The sequence below is a fragment of the Amblyomma mixtum genome, chromosome 1, assembly GCF_055824585.1.
Source record: "Amblyomma mixtum isolate Tamu chromosome 1, ASM5582458v1, whole genome shotgun sequence".
NCBI lineage: Eukaryota > Metazoa > Arthropoda > Arachnida > Ixodida > Ixodidae > Amblyomma > Amblyomma mixtum.
Window position 1 is genome coordinate 124722871 of NC_143012.1, and position 23526 is coordinate 124746396.

Consider the following 23526-nt stretch of genomic DNA (forward strand, 5'->3'; position numbering starts at 1 on the left):
GACACTGGGTGGGACCAGTCAGGGTAGCCTGTCTGAGCGGAAGTTTGCACATCCCCTGACTTATCCAAACTCGAGATACTTTTTAGTGTAACGCGTACCATGCCACTGATGACAGGAACGTGGCGCCCTCCTCAAGCTGACGATGTGCACTCGTAAATGTGAAGTGAATGTCTTTTTTCCTTCTCCTTGCTTGTAGGATGCAATGGCTCGATAGATGTGTACAGAGAGGTGTGCAGTCCTTCGACAATATCCAGAGCCTCTGATTTTGTTTTGCTTCCTTCGAAATGCTACTACGTAGTGCAAACGTGCTGGTTTTGTTGATTTATTTATTTACAATCTCAGTGAGAGACCATAGCACGTGGGCAATCAGTACAATATAAAGTTCAAAATAATACAGATAAATTACAAGCAGATCAACAAAAATGACAACTCTTAGTTACATAACTACTAGTAGGAAGGTTACCAAAGAATAGATTCAGAACTGCAACAAGAAGAAAACACAGCAGTCGTTCATGCCAGCAAACATGCTAGTATTTGAAGTATTTTACAACAGCAACTAGAAGAAAGTGAAAAAGAAGGTGACGGGAGGCAACCATCCTTAAAAATAACATGTTAAGCGATGTCGATAAATAATTGTTGGGCAGTCGTCTGGTAAAATGTGGGACTGTTGGCACTGTAGTGATGCCTGTTACATTCTACTCTACTCCGTTTCATACACAGCAGTCAACGCAGCCAAGGCTGTGGCGCCTGTTTGCGCTCCTCGTCCGCATCGTAATGTAGTGCATCAAAAGCAAAAATCGTAATGAACTCAAAATTAAAGTAAATGTAGGTTGATATTGCAGTATAATGATAACGGTGTTTTATTTTGCAAAAAGATTGCTTTTTCTTTTATGTTCTACAAAACAGAGCGCCTTAGTTTTCTGGGTTTTTTTTTTCCGGTCCCTCCTGTATCAGGTTTTCGCAGCTAGGCCGGCCGCGCAGGCCGGCCGGTCATGTCGTCTGCTTGAGTGGTTCACCTGAAGCGTTTCCTTCCTCCGAGACCTGGTGCGCTGTTCTCTTTTCTGTAAAAAATCACCGACCGTACAACCGCTCTAGGCCACTCACATGATACGCTTAGGAAATGTTATATATACCATTCCATAACCTACAGCACCAGTTTCTACACTCTTGTGAGTTGTGGCAGCAGTGAAAAACAACAGTAGTAGATTACGATCGAGCAAATGGACAACTTTAGTTACAAAGATGATATTTACAAAGACATGAGAGCGGATGCCAACAATTAAATGCCAGCCACAACGTTCACTCACGCTACGCTTACATCTCATTGGTGTGTACGATGCCCGAATTTTTACTCGTTTGTATTGTTACCGCGAGAGGACGATGACGAGCTACTGTGTGGAGAACAAACAGCGAGCTTCGTCAGCCTCGTTGTGCGCCTATTCAGGAACCTCGTCGTCTTCTTCTCACAATAACAATGTCAACTGCAGCGCTAATATACGACACCACTTGTTGAGTTCGATGACCTGCGCAGCGGAATCTCTGCTCACGGCCCAAATACACAGCTTTCAACAATCCCCATCTCACCGCACTAGCTCACACCCATAACACACCGAATCCGACATCTAATACAAAATATTACTACGAACGGAAGCACTTCAAAAAATTTTCCTTGCGACAACAGCTCAAAAGTGTAGACTTCCCGAATCAGACGCCGCTCACTTTAAAGCCGCTGAGTACGCCGATCAATGCCAGGTTCCCGCTAGCCGAGGCTGCTCGGAATAATCGACGCAGCACTGAATTCTATCACCACACAATTAATGATTCATTGTGTGCCGCATGCACAAGAGTCACTGAACGCCCGAGAACAGCACTTCGCAATCATGTCCGTCGCCAATACACTACACTGCTTTTTCCCTTCGAAACGAGTAAGCAGTGCAAGTAAATAGCGCAGTGTTTTTCAAAGTACTCATTAGAGTTTGACAGTTTCGACTTTCTACTTAATGATAATTATAAGAAGAATAAAAAAGAAATGAAAAAAAAAAAAACCGAGCCAAGCCGGGAGTCGAACCTAGGCCCTTTGTAAAATGCTTCGTACCACTCAGCCACGACGCGAGGGATACATTTTGCTTGTTTTTTGCAGCGGACTATTTTCGTACCTTTGGCAGTGTTGACAGCTATGTATGAAACTGGAGTATAATCTCGAGGTGAAGGAAGCTGGTGAGTCCGACATGGCATTCCATTCGCTGCTGATGGCCAAAGGAAAGAACGAATGCCTGACAGTGTTTGTTCGGCATGGGTCAGCGTGTGCGCATGCTTGTGCCCGGATTGCCGTGACTGTGAGAAGGACACATTTATTTAGACACTGTAGCTGTTGTGTAATAATTGATATAAAAATTTCAGGCGGGATTCTTTTGCCCTAGATAATAGTGATGGAAGGCCAGATGATGCAGCAAGATCGGTAGGGGAGTCAGGGGGCTTGTATTTGTTATGAATGAACCTTACAGCTTTTCGTTGCACTCTCCCAAGCCGAGGGATGTTAGTGGTAGATTGCGGGAACCAAGCAGTGCTTGCGTATTCTAAGATTGGCGTTGATCGAATATGAAACGCAAAAACATGATGAGATGTATCTTCACTTATTAACGCAATCTGCAGTGTATCTATCTACTCTTTGTCCATTCATCCCACCTGATGATATCACATCCACTGCTGAAAACCGTCACTGTGTGGTGACACCACCAGCGCCATGAATTTGTTTTTGCAAACTGATTAAAATATTAAAAAACGATATTAGTGATCTGACTATAACTTATTCTATGTGACCAGCAGGCAAAACAATACAATGAAAATGTGTTTCGTGGCCCCTTAAAGTGAACCTAACATTGAGTGGGTCTTTTATCACAAGCATCTCTGAACACAGTTCAGGAGAAAGGTGTTGCTTTCCCTTTGTGCCGAGTGTCCGTTTCACTCCTGCAAAGGGCTCCTCGTATTCATGGGTTTTCGCAGTGGGAAGCAGTTGTTCGAGGCTGTTGTGGAGTCCCCTGCTTGGCAACGTGCAATGACAAAGCGTGCCTTCGCATTCTGCATACTTCCGTGTTCTGTAATTGACGTTTGATTGACATAAATGAGACAAACTGTGGGTCATGTTTGGGTTGAGTGAAATATGCAGCAAAATGGCCCTCCCCCAAGTGCTATTACTCGAGGTCTGAGTGGTGGAGCACACCTTCCACTTTGTGGGGACAAGGGGGCTGTGATGCCCTCCTCTGTGTTCTGCATAGAGGAGGAGCCCCCTGGGGTGAAATGGCAGCCAGCCCATGCGTGAGCAACAGAGAAGGTAAACACAGTCGCTTAGTGTGCCATTGCTGGACTCTGGTGGTGCACCAGCATGTGAGCTGGCTCAGCATCTGCTGCTCTGTTTTTACTTTCCTTCGAAAGAGAGAAACTGCCAAGGGGTGCATTTTTCTTCCATTTCAGCTAGCTATGCTATGGTTTGGCCTAAGAGTCCTTCGAACGAGTGCTATTAAAGAGGGACAGAAATGTTAGACATTATAGATATTTGTAGATAACATATCATTTGTCCAGTGTTTAAAGCTGGTGAACTGCATTCAAATTGGAGTGAAAGCACGGATTGGGGCTACGTGGACTGTGAGCAGGCAGTGGATGGAAGTTGATGCGCTCTCCAGTGCCAGCGACGCGTGTTGGCTGAGCCTAGTGGTATAGCTGAGTGGCGCTTAAAGGAGACCTGTCCGCGTAGCCGTGTCTCTTCCTCATGGTTTGACCTCAGCTGAAGGTCAAAACAGTGATGCTTTAGTAAACATTATCATGCATTTCAGTTTTTCAGTAGCAGAACATCCCCCCTCAGAGTAAACTTGACAGTGGAGATTTTCAAGGGTCTTCTGTGTAGGCCCAGATTGCATTTATGCTATCATGTCTTGGAGGAGAGACTTTGTGAGTGTTTTTGTGCTGAGATCACTGGAGATTCCTTCAGTGTGCAGAAGGATTCAGTACAGTCGAACCCCGCTACAAAACGAACGCCACCTAGCAAAATATTTCAGATTCCCCGTCAGCTGGCCATAAGAAACAACGCATGCTAGTTCTCGCCACAATGGATTGTCTCTTGTGGTGCGTTTCCTCTTCAACAAAATTTTTATTCTGTGGACATGAGCTTAACATTTATTTTACGACAGAACAAGCATAACGTTGCCTGTCCGTATGTTGATGGTGTTTCATTTCACCAAAAACGTTTGCTGGAATCGATGAGTGTCCCAGAGTGCGCCATATCAACAGAGAAGCGCAGTGTTTCATTTGTGTGCTAGACTCGATGCCATGGAGGATGCAGCGAGAGGACGACTGTTGTGTGCAGGTCCCCCGGTGGGCGTTTGTGCTGTGCGCCCTGGGCCTGTTTGTGTACCAGACGCTGGACGCGTGCGATGGGAAGCAGGCGCGCCGCACGGGCACCAACTCCCCGCTGGGCGAGCTGTTTGACCACGGCTGCGACTCCATCTCCACCGTGTTTGTGGCCCTGGCCGTGTGCATCGCAGTGAAGCTGGGCTCCTACCCGGCCTGGATGTTCTTCCAGTGCTTCGTGGCCATCGCCCTCTTCTACTGCGCCCACTGGCAGACGTACGTGTCGGGCACGCTGCGCTTCGGCAAGTTCGACGTCACCGAGGCCCAGTTTGCCGTGATGCTCATCCACCTGGTGTCCGCCCTCTTCGGGCCCGACATCTGGGCCACCAAGGTGGGCACTGCTTCCCACAGGCATAAGAGGGCAGGCCAGGCACGTCCTTTGCCCCTCCGTCTTTGCACCCGTACATTAATCGGCTATCCCGCAAGGGCACAAGATAACCGGTGGTCCTTAAGGTCCTTGACGGAGTGGATTCCGGGAGAAGGCAAGCGTAGCAGGGGACGGCAGAAAATTAAGTGGGCGGATGAGAATCACAAGTTTGCGGGGATACGGTGGCCGCAGCTGGAAAAGGACAGGGTTAACTGGAGAGACATGGCAGAGGAACTTGCCCTGCAGTGGGCTTAGTCAGGCTGATGATGATGACCATTGTCACACGGGCACCTTCAAAGGCTATTAAGTCGAGTGCCTTCAAGATTGTCATTCTCTATCCAACTCTAAGGATTTTGTGCCATTGCTGCAGAGCAAATTTTATCACCATCAAGGTATTTCATCATCTCACACTAAGGTGTTGTGTCACCATTGCCACCAATAATTTTGCAGACTGCTAGCAATCAACCGACAAGAAAAGGTTAAAAACAGGATGTTTATTTGTTACACCAATATTGTTACGAGGTGGCAAGCCTAGGAAAAGGGCGACATGATGACAGACGATAATATGATTTAATGGCTGTGGGCCTAGCGCAAGCGCTCCGTCCCGCGCCACTGCCCGCTTCATCTTCTTCTTCGTAACAATATTAATCACTGTCGAAATGAAGTGTTGCACAAGTTGTAGTGAGTAACATTTGTGCACTTTTGAGGAAGCTGGTGTGTTGACTTTCTTTTTTTTTTTGCAAAGATAAGCTGCACATGTTTGAGGGGTGTGATTTTATGCCGCCAGCAGTGTGCATCATCCGAGAGACCCTCTTGGTCAGGGCTGTTGACCCTGAGGGGCCACTTTGGCCAGTGCAGTTGGTTTGATTGCTTTGCCTGTGGCTTAGATGTGCTGCACACACACTGCTGGCCAGGGAAGGGGAGTTTCCTCAGAGGGTTGGGGCTGGAAACAGCCTCTGGGGAAGTTTGAAAAGGACTGGCACCTGTGCTGAGGGGGACAGGCGTCCACAGAGATCGCCCCCTGCACTGTGCCCAGTGTTGGCACGGGGGGGAGTGTGTGAGGATGGGCCCTGCAGGTTCCCTGTGTTGAGCTGCCGCTCCAGTTTCTGCCCCTGTGTGTGGGCGTGGCGGCAGGCAGCGTTGCCCTGGTCAGCTACGCAGGGACCGTCTTCACAGGGGGCATCGGCAAGAATGGCTCCACAGTGGCCGTAAGTGTGTGTGGGGGGGGGGGGGGGGGGGGGGCTGATGGTTTGTGGGCAGGCTGCTGTCTTGCTGCTGCTGCTGGTGACGGCTCCTAACCCCTCCCTCTCTCCTCTCTCTCCGGTGGTGGTGGTGTTGTTCAGCTGCCCCTGTTCAATGTGGAGCTGCGGCTGCTCCCCGTGGCGGCGGCCCTCTCTGTCTCCCTCGTCATGTGCTACACGGACGTGGCGGTCATTCTCTCGGGTGGAGTGGGCAAAAACGGCTCCACCGTGGCCGTAAGTAGGCACTGCCTGAGTGCACTCCCTTTGCATGCCGATTCCAGCGTGGCTGCTGTGACTGCAGCCTCTGCAGTGTTTGCGTAACACGGCCGAGGCACGGATTTCTGCCCCCCTCTGTACATAGCTGCACCACACTGCTTGAGGGGGTGGAATGATGCATGGAGAAGTGCAAACAACCCTCACAGTTTTTTCCTGGCTTGAAATGGCATGCATGCTACAATCTGATGCAAAATACCACTGCCATAACCTTTCTGTGGTGGCAGTTTGCATGGCATTGGAGACATTAACCTCAACTGTGGTTGCATGTTGGGGTTGACCAGCTGGGGTGGAGCCTCCATCCCGTGCCTGGTTCTGCGTATGAAAACTGCATGTTATTTAACACTGTGTGACGTCCTGTACTCGGGCTGTGTGGCACGAGTGTCACTACAAAGCTGAGCTACGGTTTTTGAAAGACCTTGCGAAAAACACACTCTGTTCTAATAAGTTGGCCAGAGGTGGGTCGCAACAAGGGGGGCCGCAGTGCTAACTGGCTGTCGCTTTCCCAGACTGGCATTGGGTGGCGTGAGATGATTTCTGGTAACATAGAGAGCTTGCAGTACTGTTTCCTGCTGTATCTGATCTCAACACTGGCTTGTGGCACTCTACCAGTCGTGTAGAAGTGTTTCTGGAAATGCTGTGAGTGCACGTATAAGCACCCAGTCAGCACAGTTTTCTATCAAGAAATCAGAAGCCGTTTTGGCCAGCAATGAGAAGTGGAAACATTGGAGTGTCGTATCTTTCTACAGCAGGGAAATGGAGGAGACAGAGCAACATGCCCTGCCTTGCTTTGCTCTCCCGGTCATCGTTGGGGCATTTTTCAGCACTCCTTTTCATGACCTGGCAGTCACCAAGGCTAGGTGTGCACCCAACCACAACAACACATCCTAAGATTGGCAGCCTCATGGAAATCCCTTTTCATTCTGTGACTCAACAAGAGAAGTAAGAATGCCACTTAGGGCAAATCACTCTCGCTCTGCCTGTGCCTTAAGACAATCAATAAAATGATAGACAGGCTGCTTTCGCAAAGGATACTCGGCAATAAACCATTTTGTACTGTGTGTGATGTCACTGCACGTCAAAGAACCCCAGGCAGTCGAAATTTCAGGAGACCTTCACTACGGCAGCCCTCATAACTGGAGTTGCTTTGGGACGTTAAACTCCTATAAAACTAAACATAAAACTAATGAACCATATTCACACAGAGAAATTCGCAGAGTACAGTCGAGCCTACTTATAACGATACTGGTTTTAACATTATATCCGTTACCACAATGAAAAGCTGCTGCACCATCCACTTTTGTATGTTTTTTGTGTGGTAAAACAACCCGCTTACTACAGTGCCCCCATGTGGTTATAGCAATGAAGTCAGTGCTTGTGCAAAAGGTAGCGGAATCCTTGAAAAGAAATTACAGCCGCTGCACCCTCCCCATAGAGTAAAACCCTCTGCTGCTGCCCTTCCACCCCTCCGAACACAAATGGGTTGTGCCCATAGCTCTGTGCCACCCTCTGAAACACAGCACTGATCTGCCAACGGTTGTTGGTGCCAGTCATTCCTGGCACACTGTTTCTCCGTCTCGTCTGGATGGCCGCCCAAACGGAAGATGGCACCCGCTGATTGTGAACAGACAGCGCATGGCTATATCGGTTTGGAGACTGAGTGCAGAATGGTGACTTGGTGAGCCCCATCGCAACCAGGGCTTCGTTCCGCTGCACCTGGAGAAGGAAGCTTCGCGTGAGGGGTGTTCTCGTGCGGGGCAAGGTGCTTGTAGCGATCTCACCACAGCAGCGCTTCCTCGGGATTTCCCAAGCTGAGAGGCTTCTCGCATCTTGCACGGGGGCCACAAAGGCAAAACGATGCCTCGGCAGAGCACTTGCCGTCTGTGAGACCCCTCTTTGCTGTTGTTAGCCGCCACGGTGGTTATGGTGCTCGGCTGCTGACCCAAAGGACGCGGATTTCTTTGGAGGAGAAATTCTAGAGGCCCGTGTACTGTGCGATGTGAGTGCACATTAAAGAACCCCAGGTGGTCGAAATTACCCGGAGCCCTTCACTATGGCGTCTCTCATAGCCTCAGTCGCTTTGGGACGTTAAACCCCATAAACCATAAACGAGCCATCTTTGCTGTTGTTATGCTTTTTATCGCGCAACCCATTTATAACGATAATCAGTTGTAACAATGGAATTTTTGTGCACTTGAATATTGTTATAAGTGGACTCGACTGTATAACCAACATAAATAGCATTCATTGATTACGAGAAAGCATTTGACTCTGTGGAAACCTCAGCAGTCATGCAGGCATTGAGGAATCGGGGTGTCGAAGAGTGTTATGAGAAAATAGTGAAGATATGTGTAACACAGCTGCCATATTCCTCCCTAAAGTCAGCAGTAAAATTCCAATGAGAAAGGGTGTCAGGCAGGGATCTCGCCAATGCTGTTTACTGCCTGCTTACAGGAGGTGTTCCGAGGCCTCAATTGGGGAGAAGAGGTAGTGCAGGATGCCCAAGTAATTCCTTGTGATACATTGCCTCTCTGAGTCACCCAGGAGATGAACTGCAAAGTGTGATCAATGAGTTAGGCAGCTGGAGCCAAATCTCAAGATTAACATCCAGAAGAGCAGAGTGATGTGCCACAGTCTCGCAGTTGGTAGCGAGGTGCTGGACGTTTACTTGGGGCACGTAGTGACTGCTCATCATGAGAGGGAAATATCTAGAAGTATAAGCATGGGGTGGAGCGCATATGGCAGGTCCTCTCAGGCAGTCTACCCTCAAGAGAGAAGTATACAACAGCTGTGTATTACCGGTGCTCACCTATGGGGCAGAAACGCGGAGGCTAACCAAGAGGGTTCAGCTTAAGCTGAGGACTGTGGAAAGGGAAATGGTCAGGGGACAAGAGTGACACCATGCCCAGGGCACCAGTGTGCTGTCCCCCAGCATCCCCATTGCCCTGGTGGTGGTGCCGGCGTTCATCATCTACCAGAAGTCGACCACCTCCATCTACGAGCACCACCCGTGCCTGTACATCATCGCCTTCGGCATGGTGGCGGCCAAGGTCACCAACCGCCTGGTGGTGGCCCACATGTGCCGCAGCGAGATGGACTACATGGACTCGGCTCTGCTGGGGCCCGGCATGCTCTTCCTCAACCAGTACTTCAACACCTTCATCAACGAGTACGCCATCCTCATCCTCTGCCTGGTAATTGTTTCATTGGTACCACTTTGGGGTCATGACAGGATGGGGTAAAATTTGAACAGGACAGAAAAAAAATAGAAGCAGCGCGGTTAATTGCACATAGGGACAGTGTTAAGAATTTTCATAGTGTCCAAATGTCTGGTTTACAATTTCACCAGACAACAACTTCCACTCTCGGATCACATGCAAGAAGAAAAAAAAGAAAATGTGGACGTGTCACCACCACGGCATCTGTAGTCGGTCGGATGTTTTGTATGCTTCCTTCGTGTGGTGCGGGTTTTCGTCTCAAGCAAGTGTCTGGTTTTATCAAGTTTTGTGCCACCATTCAAGAGGAGGGGAAAAAAAAAACAAATCTTAGGGCGGCAGGCTTTTTGCAGAACCAGTGTAGGTGATTCATTTCGGCTGCATTTATCGACGCACTCTGATGCATTCTTTGGTGTCGTAGGGAAGCAGCCACCTAAGGGTACTACTCTATTCTATCGCAGAATGTACGCCACAAGTTGGTTGTGGCACCAGGGCAGGGGTGCCATGGCATGAGGTTTTTCTTCTTTACTCAAGGTGGGGTCCCAGACCCAAGCATTTCACTCTGAAGAAGCCAAGCCCATTCTGTCACCTTCTGGTGAAGCAAGTCTTATCGTGTAGAATGTGCTTTGGTGCCCCATCATCATCGCACCGAGACACTGTGGGGAGTGTCTTGTGCTGAGTTACCGGAGTCTTCTCTTTTCTGGCCACAGTCACGCAGGCAGTTCTCAAGGCCAGTGGAAATCTGTCGCACCATTTGGATGCGTACTCCAGCGAGTTGTTGAGTGTTGTTTGGTGCTGTTAATTTCTTTGTAGATGACGGAGTTGCCAGCGAACATGCGTGCTGTTGCGTCGATGTTCTGGTCAAGACCATTAATAAAAATAGGGAAAGGAATTGGTGCAAGGACTGTGCCCTGTGGTACTGTATTTACTCGCATAATAGTCACTTTTTTTTTTTTCTTCAGAAAATTGACACAAATTTAGGGGTGTGATCATTACGCGGGGTAAATTTTCTTCAAGAAATTTTTTACCACCGAAAACGCAAACAAGTTGCTGGTCAGGCTTCTTACAGTAGCTAACGTGCGTGCTTAACTGCAGTTTAGGTAACCATGCTAACTCTGGTTACTGCTGTCCACACAGCAGACTAAACTGTGGTTATTGCGGACCAAGCGTGGCGGTTAGCATTGTTAACCGAGAAGATGGTGGTGTGTGTGTGTACCCGTAGGCGTCCAAGTGCGAAAAGAGCTTCCGGAGCGCACTTTCTTCGCACTAAATCATGTAGCAACGCATCAAAACAGCCTTCCATCCCGTCCGAAGACGTCCCGCAGTGCTCAAGCTATGCATTTTACCGTTGTTACGCCAAAAAATGTCGAGTCCCTTCCACATCGTTGAAAATAGGCGACACGTGGTGACTGCAGTTAGGTTTGATGACTGTGGTTAAGCATAACCACATTTGTCCTGCCCGTGATACGTCTGCGGGATGGTTGCAGGTCAGCCAAATGGCGGCTGCAATAGTGGGGGACATCAAAACAAAAATGGCAGCTGACGACAGAGCATCATCTGCACGTGCGATCATCATCGGCTAGACTTGGCACACAACAAATCACAGTGGAGGGTGTGATCTGTACACGGGGGATAAAAAAAATTGAATGTTGACAACAAAATTCAGGGGTGCTATCTTTGTGCGAGTAAATACGGTAACACTTCTGTGAAATCCGACTGGCAAAGTAGAAACACTGACCGTTTAAGTAGGCTTTCAACCAGTTGGTGATTGTCCCACTACCAAGAAAGACTGAGGGGGAGACACCCAGTCGAAGGCTTTTTGGCTAAATCAAGGAATATCGTATCTAGATCATGGACAGTTTCTAATTGTGTTGTAGTACCTTTTCTGAAGCCATGTTTTTTGGAAATGGTTAATTTATGGTCTTCAACAAACACAGCAGTATGCTTCAAAATTAAATGTTAATAGTTAGACGCATTGGCAGGGTATTGGAATTACCTTCGCTGTTTTCCATGTTCCCGGTAGTTCTCCAGCGGTTTGTTGCAATCCATTCATGTAAGAAATGCATTTGGCATCTTGTCGGGTGCCATCAATTTGTTGGAATCAATTTTGAGTGGGCAGTCAAATATTCCTGCTTCAGTTACTGTTGTTTCATGGAGTGTATTGCCATTGTCGGGGGTTCTGGCAGTGCCATCATCAAGCGTAAACATGCAATTAAAGTGATCGTTAAAAGAAAGGGCGGTGCCAGATGGAGCGTGCTGTTCCTAGTTCAGATAAAGTGGCATTTCTTGGCCGCTCTCTGGGAGTGGATTTTCACGGCACAACTTTGTACTCTATTTTCGAGCTTTTGTAACCAAGCTAGCAGTTGTATATTACAATGCCTATCCGTGGGTGCACTGGCGGCTTGGTTTTCTGTGGGACATGCGTAGATCCTGAATGATGGTTTCCGTAACTCATTGACAGACATTGTGGTCTCGGGAGAGTAAGAACGGAAGTTTGCAGATGGCCAAGAATGCTCGAATCATTGGACCAGTCGAGAATGCCTACAACAGAAGAGGGGCACACCACCTTGTAATACTGTCGCTGGTGAACGTGAGAGCAGTGTGTCCGTCACACACGTTGGGTCGCAGACACAGTGTAAGGTGCTGACCGGATTGTGTTCTCTTGAATGCGCACAGATGGCGCTGGGGTCCTGTCTGGTCGCCGAGTTGCGGCACTTTGTTAAGTTCGGCTAAGGCTCAGGAGGATGGGAACTACGGCCGACCCTGGATAATTTCAGGCCAGTTTCGCCTGGGGGGACTGGATGAATGAGGAGAACCCCTGCGATCCCTTATCGGAATGTGTTCGTGGCAAAGTTCTTTTTTTCGTTCATCCGCAAGAATGCTGAGAATATATATATAAACGGTCGGCCACAACGCACACGCTCACATATTTGGGCCCAAGAGCCTATCTATGCGTACATTCAGGCATTGCTTGAGCACTGCCATGGGCCAGCACTGCCCGCCGTTTGGAGAACACCCGACTGGGGTTCTCTGGTGTGCAGAGAAAGCGTTTCCGATCGATTGCCCCTGCAGCAGCCAGGAGGCTCCTGTGGTGGGCTGCCTCCAGCATCGTGTTAATGAGCGTTTCAGTGGCTGTGCATGTTTAGCTGTGCGTTGCAAAAATAGTGGGTGGAAATTCTTCTGGCGTCACTCCTGCTGAGCTCATCTTTTATGATGCTGAGCTTTCCTCTCCTGGAGGAAAGACTGACATGCACGCACAGAGGTGAAATATTTACGCGACCATAAACTGGGATTGGCCGGTGTCAGTTGAGAATAATTCCACCGACTTGTTGACCTCAATAATATTGGGCCACGAAAATCTCCATCAGGCGTTCCAGGGTACTGTAAATTACGCAACTGCATATTTCTTTTAAATATTACTGGCATGGCTTCATTTCCGACGTGTCTTCTGCCTTACAGTCCACCATGTTTTGTGGCACCAAAATGTTGAGCAGGTGGAAACTGAGATCACCGAAGGAGATCAAATGCTCCGCTGCCACGGGATGTCGCATCTAGGGTGTCCCTGTGGATGCTTCTTCAAAAGGGGGCTTCCTCCACACAGAGAGCCCAGACCGCCTCAGTTATTTCATTCGCTTACCCTCCAGAATTTTAAGCCCGAGGATGCCTTAATGACCAGGAAGCTGGACTACTGAGCCGGAGAACTAGGGTTGAACGCCACAAGTCCATTCCTCTGCGACTCACCCCTGATGTGCTCACCACGGACAGAGGAACAGCATTCACAGCGGAACTGACGCCAGCCATCCTGCGTTTCAGCTAAACCAGCCGCCGGAGGGCAACTGCAGACCAACGGACTGACCGAGCGCCTCAACAAAACCATCGCCGATATGCTCGCCACGTATGTCGATGCCGAACACAAGACCTGGGACTGCCTTACGTAGTCTTCGCCCGCAGTGCAGGAGACGCCCCTCAGGCTCGTCCTTGGCATCCCTGCCGCCACCAGCCTACAACGCGCAGAAGAAGCCCGATTGCGGATCAGAGACCAGCAGCGGACTGACACCTACGAAGACACGACACGGAGTACAAGCCAGGAGAGTGAGTGAAGAAACTTTATTTCCGCCAGAAGAAGACCCGTGCCCCTCCGGGTCCGGGCAGGGGCAGCGTCGCAGCTGGAAGACTAGCATCGGTATAGTCGCGCAGCTTCTGCTGCCAGGCGGGTAGCGTATCGTTGTATGCTAAGGTCAGCACCTCTGAGTATGGTCTCCCATTCCTCTGCATTATTAATTCTGCTATATCCTGGGGCACTGGGGCATCTCCATAGTATGTGTTCGAGTGTAGCGGTATGCCCGCAGAACTCGCACACTTCCGTGTCACCTCCTGTCCAGCTCCTCCTGAGCGGGGATGCGAAGTTTCTAGCTTGGAGTCTTCTCCAGTCATAGGCCTCAGCCGAGCTAAGCGATCCATCCGGAGGAGGATAGATCCTTTTGCTCTTTTTCTGATTGTCTGTGGTGCTATTAAAGGTTTCCTCTTTAGTGCTGAATTCGTATGAGGTGTCCACGGCTCCCCGGGGTAAAGAGGAGCGGGCGAGCCTGTGGGCGGCCTCGTTTCCAACCAGACCCGAGTGGGCTGGGGTCCAGATGGTTAGAATACTGTGGGCTGGGATGAAGTCTTTTAGATATTTAGCCGCCATTTCGTGGATGCGTCCCTTACTGTAATTTCTAATTGCGGCTTTGCAGTCGCTTACTACGTATTTGGTACCTGGTTGAGTTAGAGCGATCGCTATTGCAACCTCCTCCGCCACAAGGGGTTTTAAGTCAAGGTGTCTTACAACGCGTAACGTTCTGCCTGAGTCCCCGACGGCTACGGAGACGGTGTCTCCTAGCGTGCCTACTGCGGCATCAGTGTAGGCCACGGTTCCCTGTGGCATCTTGCCTAGCTTAGCAGTCAGCTGTGCGACCCTGCTTTTCCTTCTGCCTTTGTCGTGAATGGGATGCATGTTTCTAGATATGGGAGCGATAATAAGGTGCTCTCTTATTTCTCTTCCCAGATCTGTTCTGGTGTTCACTGTGCTATCTACGGTTGCCCATTTCGCTAGCTCTAGGTATTTCCTTCCTGCGGGTGTGGATGTTAGCCTTTCGATTTGCGATGTTCTAACCGCTTCAGTCAGTTCTCTCCAATTGTTATGCAGGCCCATTTTCTCCAGTATATCATTGGACGTGGAAATGGGCAGCCCTAGCGCTTGTTTGACACATTTTCTGATGATTGTGTCTAATGCCTTTTCTTCGGTTTTGTTTATTTTCAGGAATGGGGTTGCGTAGCATATCCTGCTAACGATGAAGGCCTGCGTGAGTCTTAGTTTGCTGGACTCTGAGAGTCCTTCCCCCCTTCTAGATACCTTTCTGAAGGCTCTGACGACAAGTTCAGCTTGCGCTTTGAGCTTGTCTAGCGTACTTTTGTTTTTCCCTTTTCTGTTAATATACATGCCTAGGATTCTTATTTCCTCGACATTTGGTATCGCTCTTTTTTCAAGTGTAACCTCGATTGCCGGTATCCTTTGACTGCGCTTGCTCATTGCTACAAAAAGCTCCGACTTTTGCGGAGAGCAGCTGAGACCCGCGCATTTCGCATGCTCGTTAATGATATCCGCTGCCTTCTGTAGCTTTTCTTTCATTTCTGAGTCGCCTCCTTTGTTTGGCCACACATTTACATCATCTGCGTAGAGGCTGATGTTTAAGCCTTCTATCTCTGTAAGCTTGCGGGGAAGGTCCCTCGTTACCAGATTAAAGAGAAATGGGGAGAGGACAGCCCCTTGCGGGGTTCCTCTGCATCCCATGGGGAACTCATCGGATGTGATGCCCTGAAAGGTAATGATAGCAGTCCTGTCCCTAAGGAACGATCGGATGTAGTTGTAGGTGTTTTTTTCCTACGGCTATCTCATTTAGCCCATCAAGGATGGCTGACATTGTCAAAGGCTTTCTTAAGATCTATACCCAAGATCGCCTTCAGGTTGCCGAGGTCCAGCTGATCTACTATATCTCCATAGAGTCTTAGCATTGTATCTTGGGTGGTGAGCCCAGGCCTAAATGCAACCATTTCATCTGGCCAGAGGCCGTTATCCTCCATGTATTTGGTCAGTCTGGTCAGGATGACCTTCTCAAGCAGTTTCCCTACACATGATGTTAGTGATATCGGCCTGAGGTTCTCCAAGCTCGGAGGTTTGCCCTGCTTGTGTATAAGCGTGATCTTGGCCTTCTTCCACTCTTCGGGTACTGCGCCCTCTTTCCACACTTGGTTGAGATACCTAGTGAGGCTGTTTATTGATTCTTCATCCAGATTTCTCAACATTCTGTTTTCTACTCTGTCGAGCCCCGGGGCTGACCTTCGTTTTAGCTTCAGCAGTTCCATCCTGACCTCGGCTCTTAATATGGGGGCATCCAACTCCTCATTTGGTTGTCCCTTATAGTCGTCATATTTAGCAGCCCCATGGGGAGCAATATACAGTGACTTGAGCGTGTCAATAAGTTGCTCATCTGTGCCATTAAACTTATACCTAGCTTTTATTTGCTCAGTTCTCATAGCCGTCTTAGATTTATTTGGGTCTATAAGAAATTTGAGCAACTTCCATGTACTAGATTTTCCCACGCTTTTCTCCATTTCCTCGCATCTATTATCCCATCTCTGAGATTCCAACTGTCGAGCATACCTTTCTAATTCTGCATTGTGTCTAGCTATTTCCCTCCCTAGGTTCCTGTTCCACCTTTGGCGCTTCAGCTGGTTATTTAGCTGTTCCTTCCTTTTGTGCATGCTGAAGAGCCTGCTGTCCATTCCATCTTGGGAGTCATCTACCTGAACCTCCTCAGTTGCTCTTTCTACATGCTCAAGCAGCGTTGCCGTCCAGTTCTGGATACAGGTTATGTTGCTATGCTCATGTTCTTCTCTGATAGCTCTGAATTTATACCAGTCCGTAAGCTTCTCTTGCCTGTAGGTTGTAGGTTTCACGCTGACTTTTCTGCTGAGCTCGAGCTCCAGCAGAAAGTGATCGCTACCCAAACTTCCTGTCGGTTCCGTCATTTCACAATGCCAGCGTTCCTACATAGCGTAAGGTCGGGAGATGTGTCCGCTGTAACGCTGTTACCAGTCCTCGTGGAACAGGAGATGTCATTGGCTATGTAGAAATTGGATGCTACTATATCATCCAGTAGGGCTTGACCCTTGGCGTTGTTGCTTACGTAACCCCATTCCTGGTGCCGGGCGTTGAAATCGCCCATTATGATCAGGGGGTTTTTCCCCGCGAGTTTAGCTGCCCTTCTGAATATGGGGCCAAATTTTACTTTCATCTTTTTTGGTGGGCTGTAAATATTTAGAAGGAATATGCTACCCCTATTCTTTTTTCCAGTTAAAATTTCTACGCATACTGTCTCCGTCTCCCGGTTTCCAATGTCGTGTTGGATTACCGCGATGTTGCTTTTAACATACGTTACTACCTTGGTGCCGTTGCCATCCTTAGCAGCGTACCCCTTATATTCCAGTTCCCTCCCGTCTCCTGCATTGCTAAAGGCGGGTAGTCCTGGCTGAGCAATAGCGATCGTTTCCTGGCAAGATGGCGGCAGTTCCATTGCCACATTACAGGCCTGGCCTATGACTTGGATGTGCCTCGTCAGCTGTCTGCACACTACCGACTCGAGGTTCTCTAGTCTAGCGCCGAGGATGGCCCCGTGCTGTTTGAGCTCTTCGAATGACTTCTCCATTTTTTCATTTTCCTTTGCTACTATCCTTTTAATTTGGCTCTCAACTGTTATCGTTTCATCCTGCTTTCGTTTGGCAGGCCTGACTTGGTCTACGCTCATCTCTTCAGAGATGTTTTCAGCAGAGTCGCTGAGGTCACCTGCTTTGCGGATTGCCATCGGGGTGGCTGGTCTGAGTAGCGGTTGTGGCTTTTCCAACTGCTGAAACTGCTGCGCAAGTTCATGAATTGCCTCGGAAATTTTATCTATTTTCTCATTTAGTAGCCGTATGGCTGCTGCGTTCTCATCTACTCGCGCTTCTAGCGTTCTACTTGGGTTGGAGACCACACCCGCGAAGCTAACCGACCTACCTGCTACCGGCGCCTCGCCTGGCGGTGTCGTTCTGTCCCGATTCCCTTTGGGATCGAGGTGGCGCCTCTCTGCTCCTGCTTATGGATTGCGAGGCACTCCTGGGTCGAGGTGTGCCGTCAGAGGACCGGCTTTCATCTCCGCTCGTCCTTTGGTGGGGACTTGCTTTTTCTTCTGGTCTGCCCCTGACTGGCCCTTGCTTCTGGTTCCTTTCCTCAGCATCTTTTCCGCCTGACGCACTTTGATGATGTGGGGTGTCCGGTAGAGATTCTTACACCGGTTGTCTCCCAGCACATGGTTCTTTCCACATAGCAAGCAGTTGGGCTCACAGGTGTGGCCCTCTTCAGGATTGCTGGCTCTGCATCCCCGGCATCGGACGTTGGTGGTGTCAGGGCACACGTCCGAGCGGTGGCCGAGCTGTCCGCAGGCATCAAACTTCTTTCTATACAGGTTGCAGCGATAGGCTACGCCGAAAAACCACACCTCCCTTGGGACCTCGGGACCCTCGAAGAGGATCAAGACGGTCTTTGACTTCTTTCCTAATCTTCTTGCCCCTCGGATGTCCTCGTTTTCTTGGAGGCCCTCGTGAATATCTTGTGTTGTCAGGCTGAGCGGGATGTCGTAGATGACCCCTTTTCCGCCTTCCGGCATGGCCGCATGAGCAGTAGCTTCGACTGCCTGCTGTCCCACTCTGAGACTAGTAATCCTTTCGTATTTTTCAGCTCGTTCCAGCGACGGGGTCACGATGAGCAGAGACTGGTTCTTGGCATTCACGATAAACTTGTCTTCCGGGAGGACTGTCAGGCCAGCCGCCTCCACCAAAATCTTTCTTAGGAAGGGTCCAGCCTTCTTCATCAGCTGACCTGCACCGCCTTTGGGGCGAAGGACCACGCGGTGCATCGCTCCGGAGATCTTCGATCTAATTCTGCCAACGGATCTCTCCGCAATGGCTCTTCCTTCTTGGCTTGGCACGGCCCTTCTCTTCCGCTTCGGGCATATTTGCCCTTTCCTCCACGTATTTGCGCCCCTGGCGGCGGAACCAGGTGCCTGTGGCTTCCTGTTGGTCGGTAATGGCATCATTTCCCTGTTCTTGGCTTATTTCGGGCGCTGTCTGGCAACCCTGTTCGTTTTCTGTGATTCCTAAAAGTTCGGGCGCCCACGCCGGAACACTTGGCCTCGTCAGGCCTAGCTTCCAAGCGGCGCCTCCGCCGGGGCGACCGGAAGTGCCGTGACATCATGGACTGGCAACCGGAAACCAGCCAGGGTTACAAGCCAGGAGACCGAGTCTGGGTTTGGACGCCCATTCGCCGCCGCGGATTGAGTGGAAAGCTTTTGCCCCGCTATTTCGGCCCGTACAAGGTTCTCCGTCGGCTAGGTGAACTGGAGTATGAAGTCATCCCTGACGAAATGACTGCATCCCAGTGACACCATGTACGACCAGAAGTTGTCCATGTCTTCCATTTAAAGCCCTATTATGCGTGTCAAAGCACGTTGTGTTTTTACACCCTTGGGGTTTATTTTTACACAATCTGTTTTAGTTGTTTGTGGCCGCATTGTGTACTAAAGCATCGGATGGATGCTTCTTTGAGAATGTCTGTAGTGTTTGTTTGCTTATTCTTCAAAGCTGCCGGCACGCCGCTTTATCGCTTTGTTTCTGATGGAACACGCCTAGATTTATCTCGATTGATCGCGTCCAGGCGGAGCCGATTCTACGTTGTTCCAGAGTGTTCTAGTAACTTTCCAAGCTTTATCTTGAAAGTTCACTATCAGCTTTCATAATATACATTGGAATTGCAGGGGACTCTTAGGCAAGTTAAGCAACACAAAAGGAATCTTTGCTTCACTGTCTCCGGTCGTCATTTGCACATAAGGAACAATTCTAGGTCCCAGCACGCAAATATGCTTAGGAAATATGCTCGGTTTCCCACCGAGAGCAGACTTTCGGGCGGTGTGTTGTACAAAGTGGAGTCACAGCTCGTGAGGTACAACTTAAAACTAGATTACAGGCTGTAGGTGCTTTTCATATAAAACCTTAGGCGTCTGCTCTGTGTGACCCACACGTGAAGATAACCCACATTTTAGACAACCTTTTAGAGTAACTGCCAGAGCCGTGTCTGGTAGTAGTTTGTGGGAATCCTGGCTTTCCGCCGTCGCCTTTGCGCGGCTCTGCCGGCTTCCCGCGTTGTTTCTCCTCTTTTCTCCTCGTTGTTTCTCCTCTTTCACAACTGGCGCCCAACGTGGGGCGCCAGTTGTGGGTTTGTACGTGGACACAGGCCACCACCCACCGCGGGTTCGAGCTTCGCGCGAGCCAAGGGCCCCGATCAGCCGTCACCACACACACACTGGGACACCGCTGCAGCGCACTCAACCTCCGCTGGGAGGAGAGCGATTCGCCGCAAAGAAATAGGCCTCCAAGTTCACAAAGGAGACGTTTATTCACGTCGTCCTTCAGCAGTACACAAACACTCAATAGTCACCCCGTCCCGGGGGCGCGCGAGGAGCAAGGCTCCGCTGCGCGCACGAAGCGACTCGAGCAATGCGCGCCGCTAGCACGCCGCTGCAGGAGAATGTCCCCGCGGCAGTGCTGTGATCTCTCTCTCGTGTCGACCGTTGGGCCGGTTGCGAGAGAGAGTGGGCAATAAACGCAAGGTACGCCTGTCGGAGGTCGCTGGACCCCGCTGGACAGGCTCGAGCCGCTGCAGGTCAAAGGACACGTGCGGGCGAGCTCGAGTATATGCACTGGTCCGAGCGGCAAAGGCCGGCACGGACAAAACAGTAGCGTACGCACCTTACGCTGTCTCGGAGGGATCTCTCTCTCTCTGGGCCCCGCTCGGACGGTCGCGCGGCGCGCGGCCGCCCAAAGCGGGTCCCGAATTCCCGCCAAAAGGCGCCAATGGCAAAGGCCCTTGGGGAGCCGGGGCGGAGCTGTGGCTAAATGACAGTGATTAGTCACCCAGCCGCCTCTCCACCGCCTGAGGCGGGAGCAAGGGAAAGAGGAGAAACAAGGCGGGCGGGCGGCACAGCCGCGCAAAGGCGACGGCGGAAAGCCAGGATTCCCACAAGCTGCAGTGCACATTCCTGTCCAGAGGTCAGGCAGTAGAGCATTTTATTCTGTGTTTGTCTGCTGAACGCTGGTGTGGTAAGCCCAACCTCAGGGGAAATGAGTTGTTTAGATTGCTCTTTTAAATGGGGCATTTTAGACGATCCATGCAGGAGTGGTCACCTCCCCGCCATAATAAGGCTGTCATCCCTACAGAACCACGGCGTTCCATTTAAGCCAGTTTAGAGGATGTAATTGTAGAGAGTCATGGCATAGGTGAGAAAAAAATGAAATGTTCACAAAGCACATTCTTTCTGTCCATTCCAAAATCCTCAGGAGTGGTCTGCCAGAACCACAAAAGTGTGGAATGCAAGTAGGCAAAAAAAAAAGCAACAGAATAAAGCACATTTTGCAGATACCCCCGATCCTTAAGGCGAGAAGAGCACAGTTTATTGGGCACATCGTGGCAACCCAGAAAAAGGAGCTCTCTCTCATGGGGGCAGTGTTTGAGGTTGGCCCAAATGACTTGCTTGCTTGCTTCCAGCACTGGTCGAAGCTTGTTCACATCAAAGTTCCAGGCAGCGATGTCATCCAAGGGCTCCTGCAGAGGCCGTCTTCTCTGGGCCTCTTTCGTGTCCAAGAGATGGCGTTGCTGAGCTGGTCCAGTGTGTTGTCGACGTGGGAGAGGGAGTGGACGTCCTTCTTCATTGTGCTGTCCAGGCATCACAGGAGTGTGCAACTACCAGTGCTGCTCAGGGGCACTTTGACATTTCTTCCATGCTGGAGAATTCTGGATGGCTTGGCCTTCTTGTGGCAACACACGGTAGGGGCGGAGAGGTTGGCTGTGTTTGTCATTGCCTTCAACGGCAATGAAAAGCACTTGTCTGTTTGTTAGGTTAGTGTTGATGCCAAAGGTGGGCGAGTTTTCTTGGTTAGGTTCTGTGGATCGGTCAGACAGGGCGAAGGTTAGCAGGGCAGCCTCTGCTGCTGCTGACAGTGTCCATCGCTCCAGTTGGTCCCTCGTCTGCTTCGGATGTCTCCTCGTGCAGTGGCCAGTCCTCCTTGGTCTTGAATGCTGCTGTCAGGCTAGTGGGATCGTATTTTCAGCAGTGCAAGCACATTCATGGAAGGGAAAGACTGCTGAACTAACAACTTTATTGGAGAAGGCAACGCCCACCAGCGGAAAAGAACAATACATGTGTCGGCAGAAATCAAGCTTAGGACAAGACAGGCCTTTTTTAGGCGACCAGCAACTAACTGGAGATAGACATAAAGCACCCTCGTACATTAATGCTTTCATTATTTTTATTTTTTGGCAGCGCTCACCCATCTGACTCCGTTCTTGTTTTAAAAGTGTGCCTTCATTGATGAGTTCTCTCTTTCCTTTCCCTCTCCTGTTTTTGGCGTCCCACAGGAGTTGCCTGCTTCATTCGCTGTAGGGTAGTTTACCTTTATCTCCAGTTCTTTCGTTGCCAGCTGTGTGAAAAAAGGGGGCGTGATGTGGAGGGTAGATGTGTAGGCCAGTTGGTGAGACAGGAAGGAGCTAGAAGACACCGCAGCGTCTTCTTTCTCTGTCCCGTGTCCGCTCCTCCTTGTCCTAATTTCTGGGCACGTTTCTGCTGACGTGTGCATTGTGTTCCCCTCAGGCTGTGCACATGTAGTGGCCACAGCCTTCTACTCCTCCCCTGAGTGTGATGAGAGCGTGTTGTTTCCCTTGGCGTTCACCAGGACGGTGACCTGGGCGAAACGCTCACTTCTTCTTCACGGAGCACACTCAGACAGAAAGGCCGTGCCTAAGATGGCTGCAAGACTTGATCGCTCATGCTGTGCATTGTTCTGCCTCCAGCGGTGTGGATTGGTCCACACAGTAGTCTGCTCCTGCGTCCACTGATGCAGTTTTTGTGTGACTATCGACAGCCACACATTGGGTGCTGTGCTTCAGGGTTGTGTGGTTGGGGGAGGATCCTGTCCCTAGTTTCCCCAGCAGTGGATGGTGGGACAGGCAGCTGGGCGACTCTTCCCTGCAGGGGCAAATTTCCTGTGGTCGCTGGTGGCGAAGACTGTGTGGGATGCCACTCGCCCTGCTGCAGGTAGCGTGTCTGCTCACAGGGTCACTCTGTGGTGGAGCTGGGGTCATGGTCTCAGCTTCCATTGGAGTGGTCTAGTGGGAAGTCATCCGGGGCAGCTCTTCCCCCCCCACAGTCAGATCCCTCACCTGCCTGGAGCACTGCAAGGGCATCAACACAAGAAGCTTCTTCTGCCAAGTTGGCAATGGTCGATGTCATCATCACCTCTGCTCATCAGGGTGGGCGAACTTTCCTCTGAGCTCTGCGTGTGGAGCACCAGCTGGGCTCTTCTTTCCTTCTTGCCGAGGATGTCTTTTTCCCACCTTGGCCAGGGTCATGCTCTCAAACCATTCAGAGCAAGGCTGCACTCATTTGTAGGGTGGCTCCTGGGGTTGGTCTTTGGGAGAATGGATGACACCCGATGTGGTCTGGATGAGCAGCAAAGCTGTGCACTGGGATGGTGACTCAGCGGCAACAACAAGCATGCTCCCATTAAAGCTGGCAAGAAAACATCAAAATAAGGCACCAAAATGGAATCCACTTATAACGACACTGAGACGAATCGAAATTCGGATTGTTGTAGCCAATTATCGTTTTATATGGAAAAAAAACACACCTACCTGTTCCCTCATGCATAGCAAGCAACGCTGCCAAAGCTAGCGCGCCTGTTCGCGTAGTCCGCACCGGAAAAGTAGTTTGCCTGACAACCAGTGTGTGGCGCAAGCATATTTTGCTGCCACACATGTCGGGTGCCGTGAGTGGCAGCCTGCTGGACTTACTGCGTGGCTGCTGGGGCAAATGCTCCATCCGAAAAGTGGTTGACACTCGGT

General features: G+C 50.2%; 1 protein-coding gene across 6 annotated transcripts in view; it reads left to right on the forward strand.

The window, feature by feature from the left end:
* bbc (choline/ethanolaminephosphotransferase 1 bbc) overlaps positions 1–23526 on the forward strand; it is a 74902-nt gene that overhangs the window by 9019 nt on the left and 42357 nt on the right. For 4 of the 6 annotated variants that reach the window (XM_089556012.1, XM_089556025.1, XM_089556031.1 and 1 more), the window contains exons 2-4: positions 4361–4735; positions 6115–6246; positions 9195–9479. In XM_089556012.1, the coding sequence (XP_089412138.1) occupies positions 4361–4735; positions 6115–6246; positions 9195–9479 (792 nt within the window). Of the gene's footprint in view, positions 1–4360; positions 4736–5847; positions 5980–6114; positions 6247–9194; positions 9480–23526 lie in introns of all 6 variants that reach the window. The other 2 variants (XM_089556019.1, XM_089556040.1) reach the window with 2 other exon arrangements.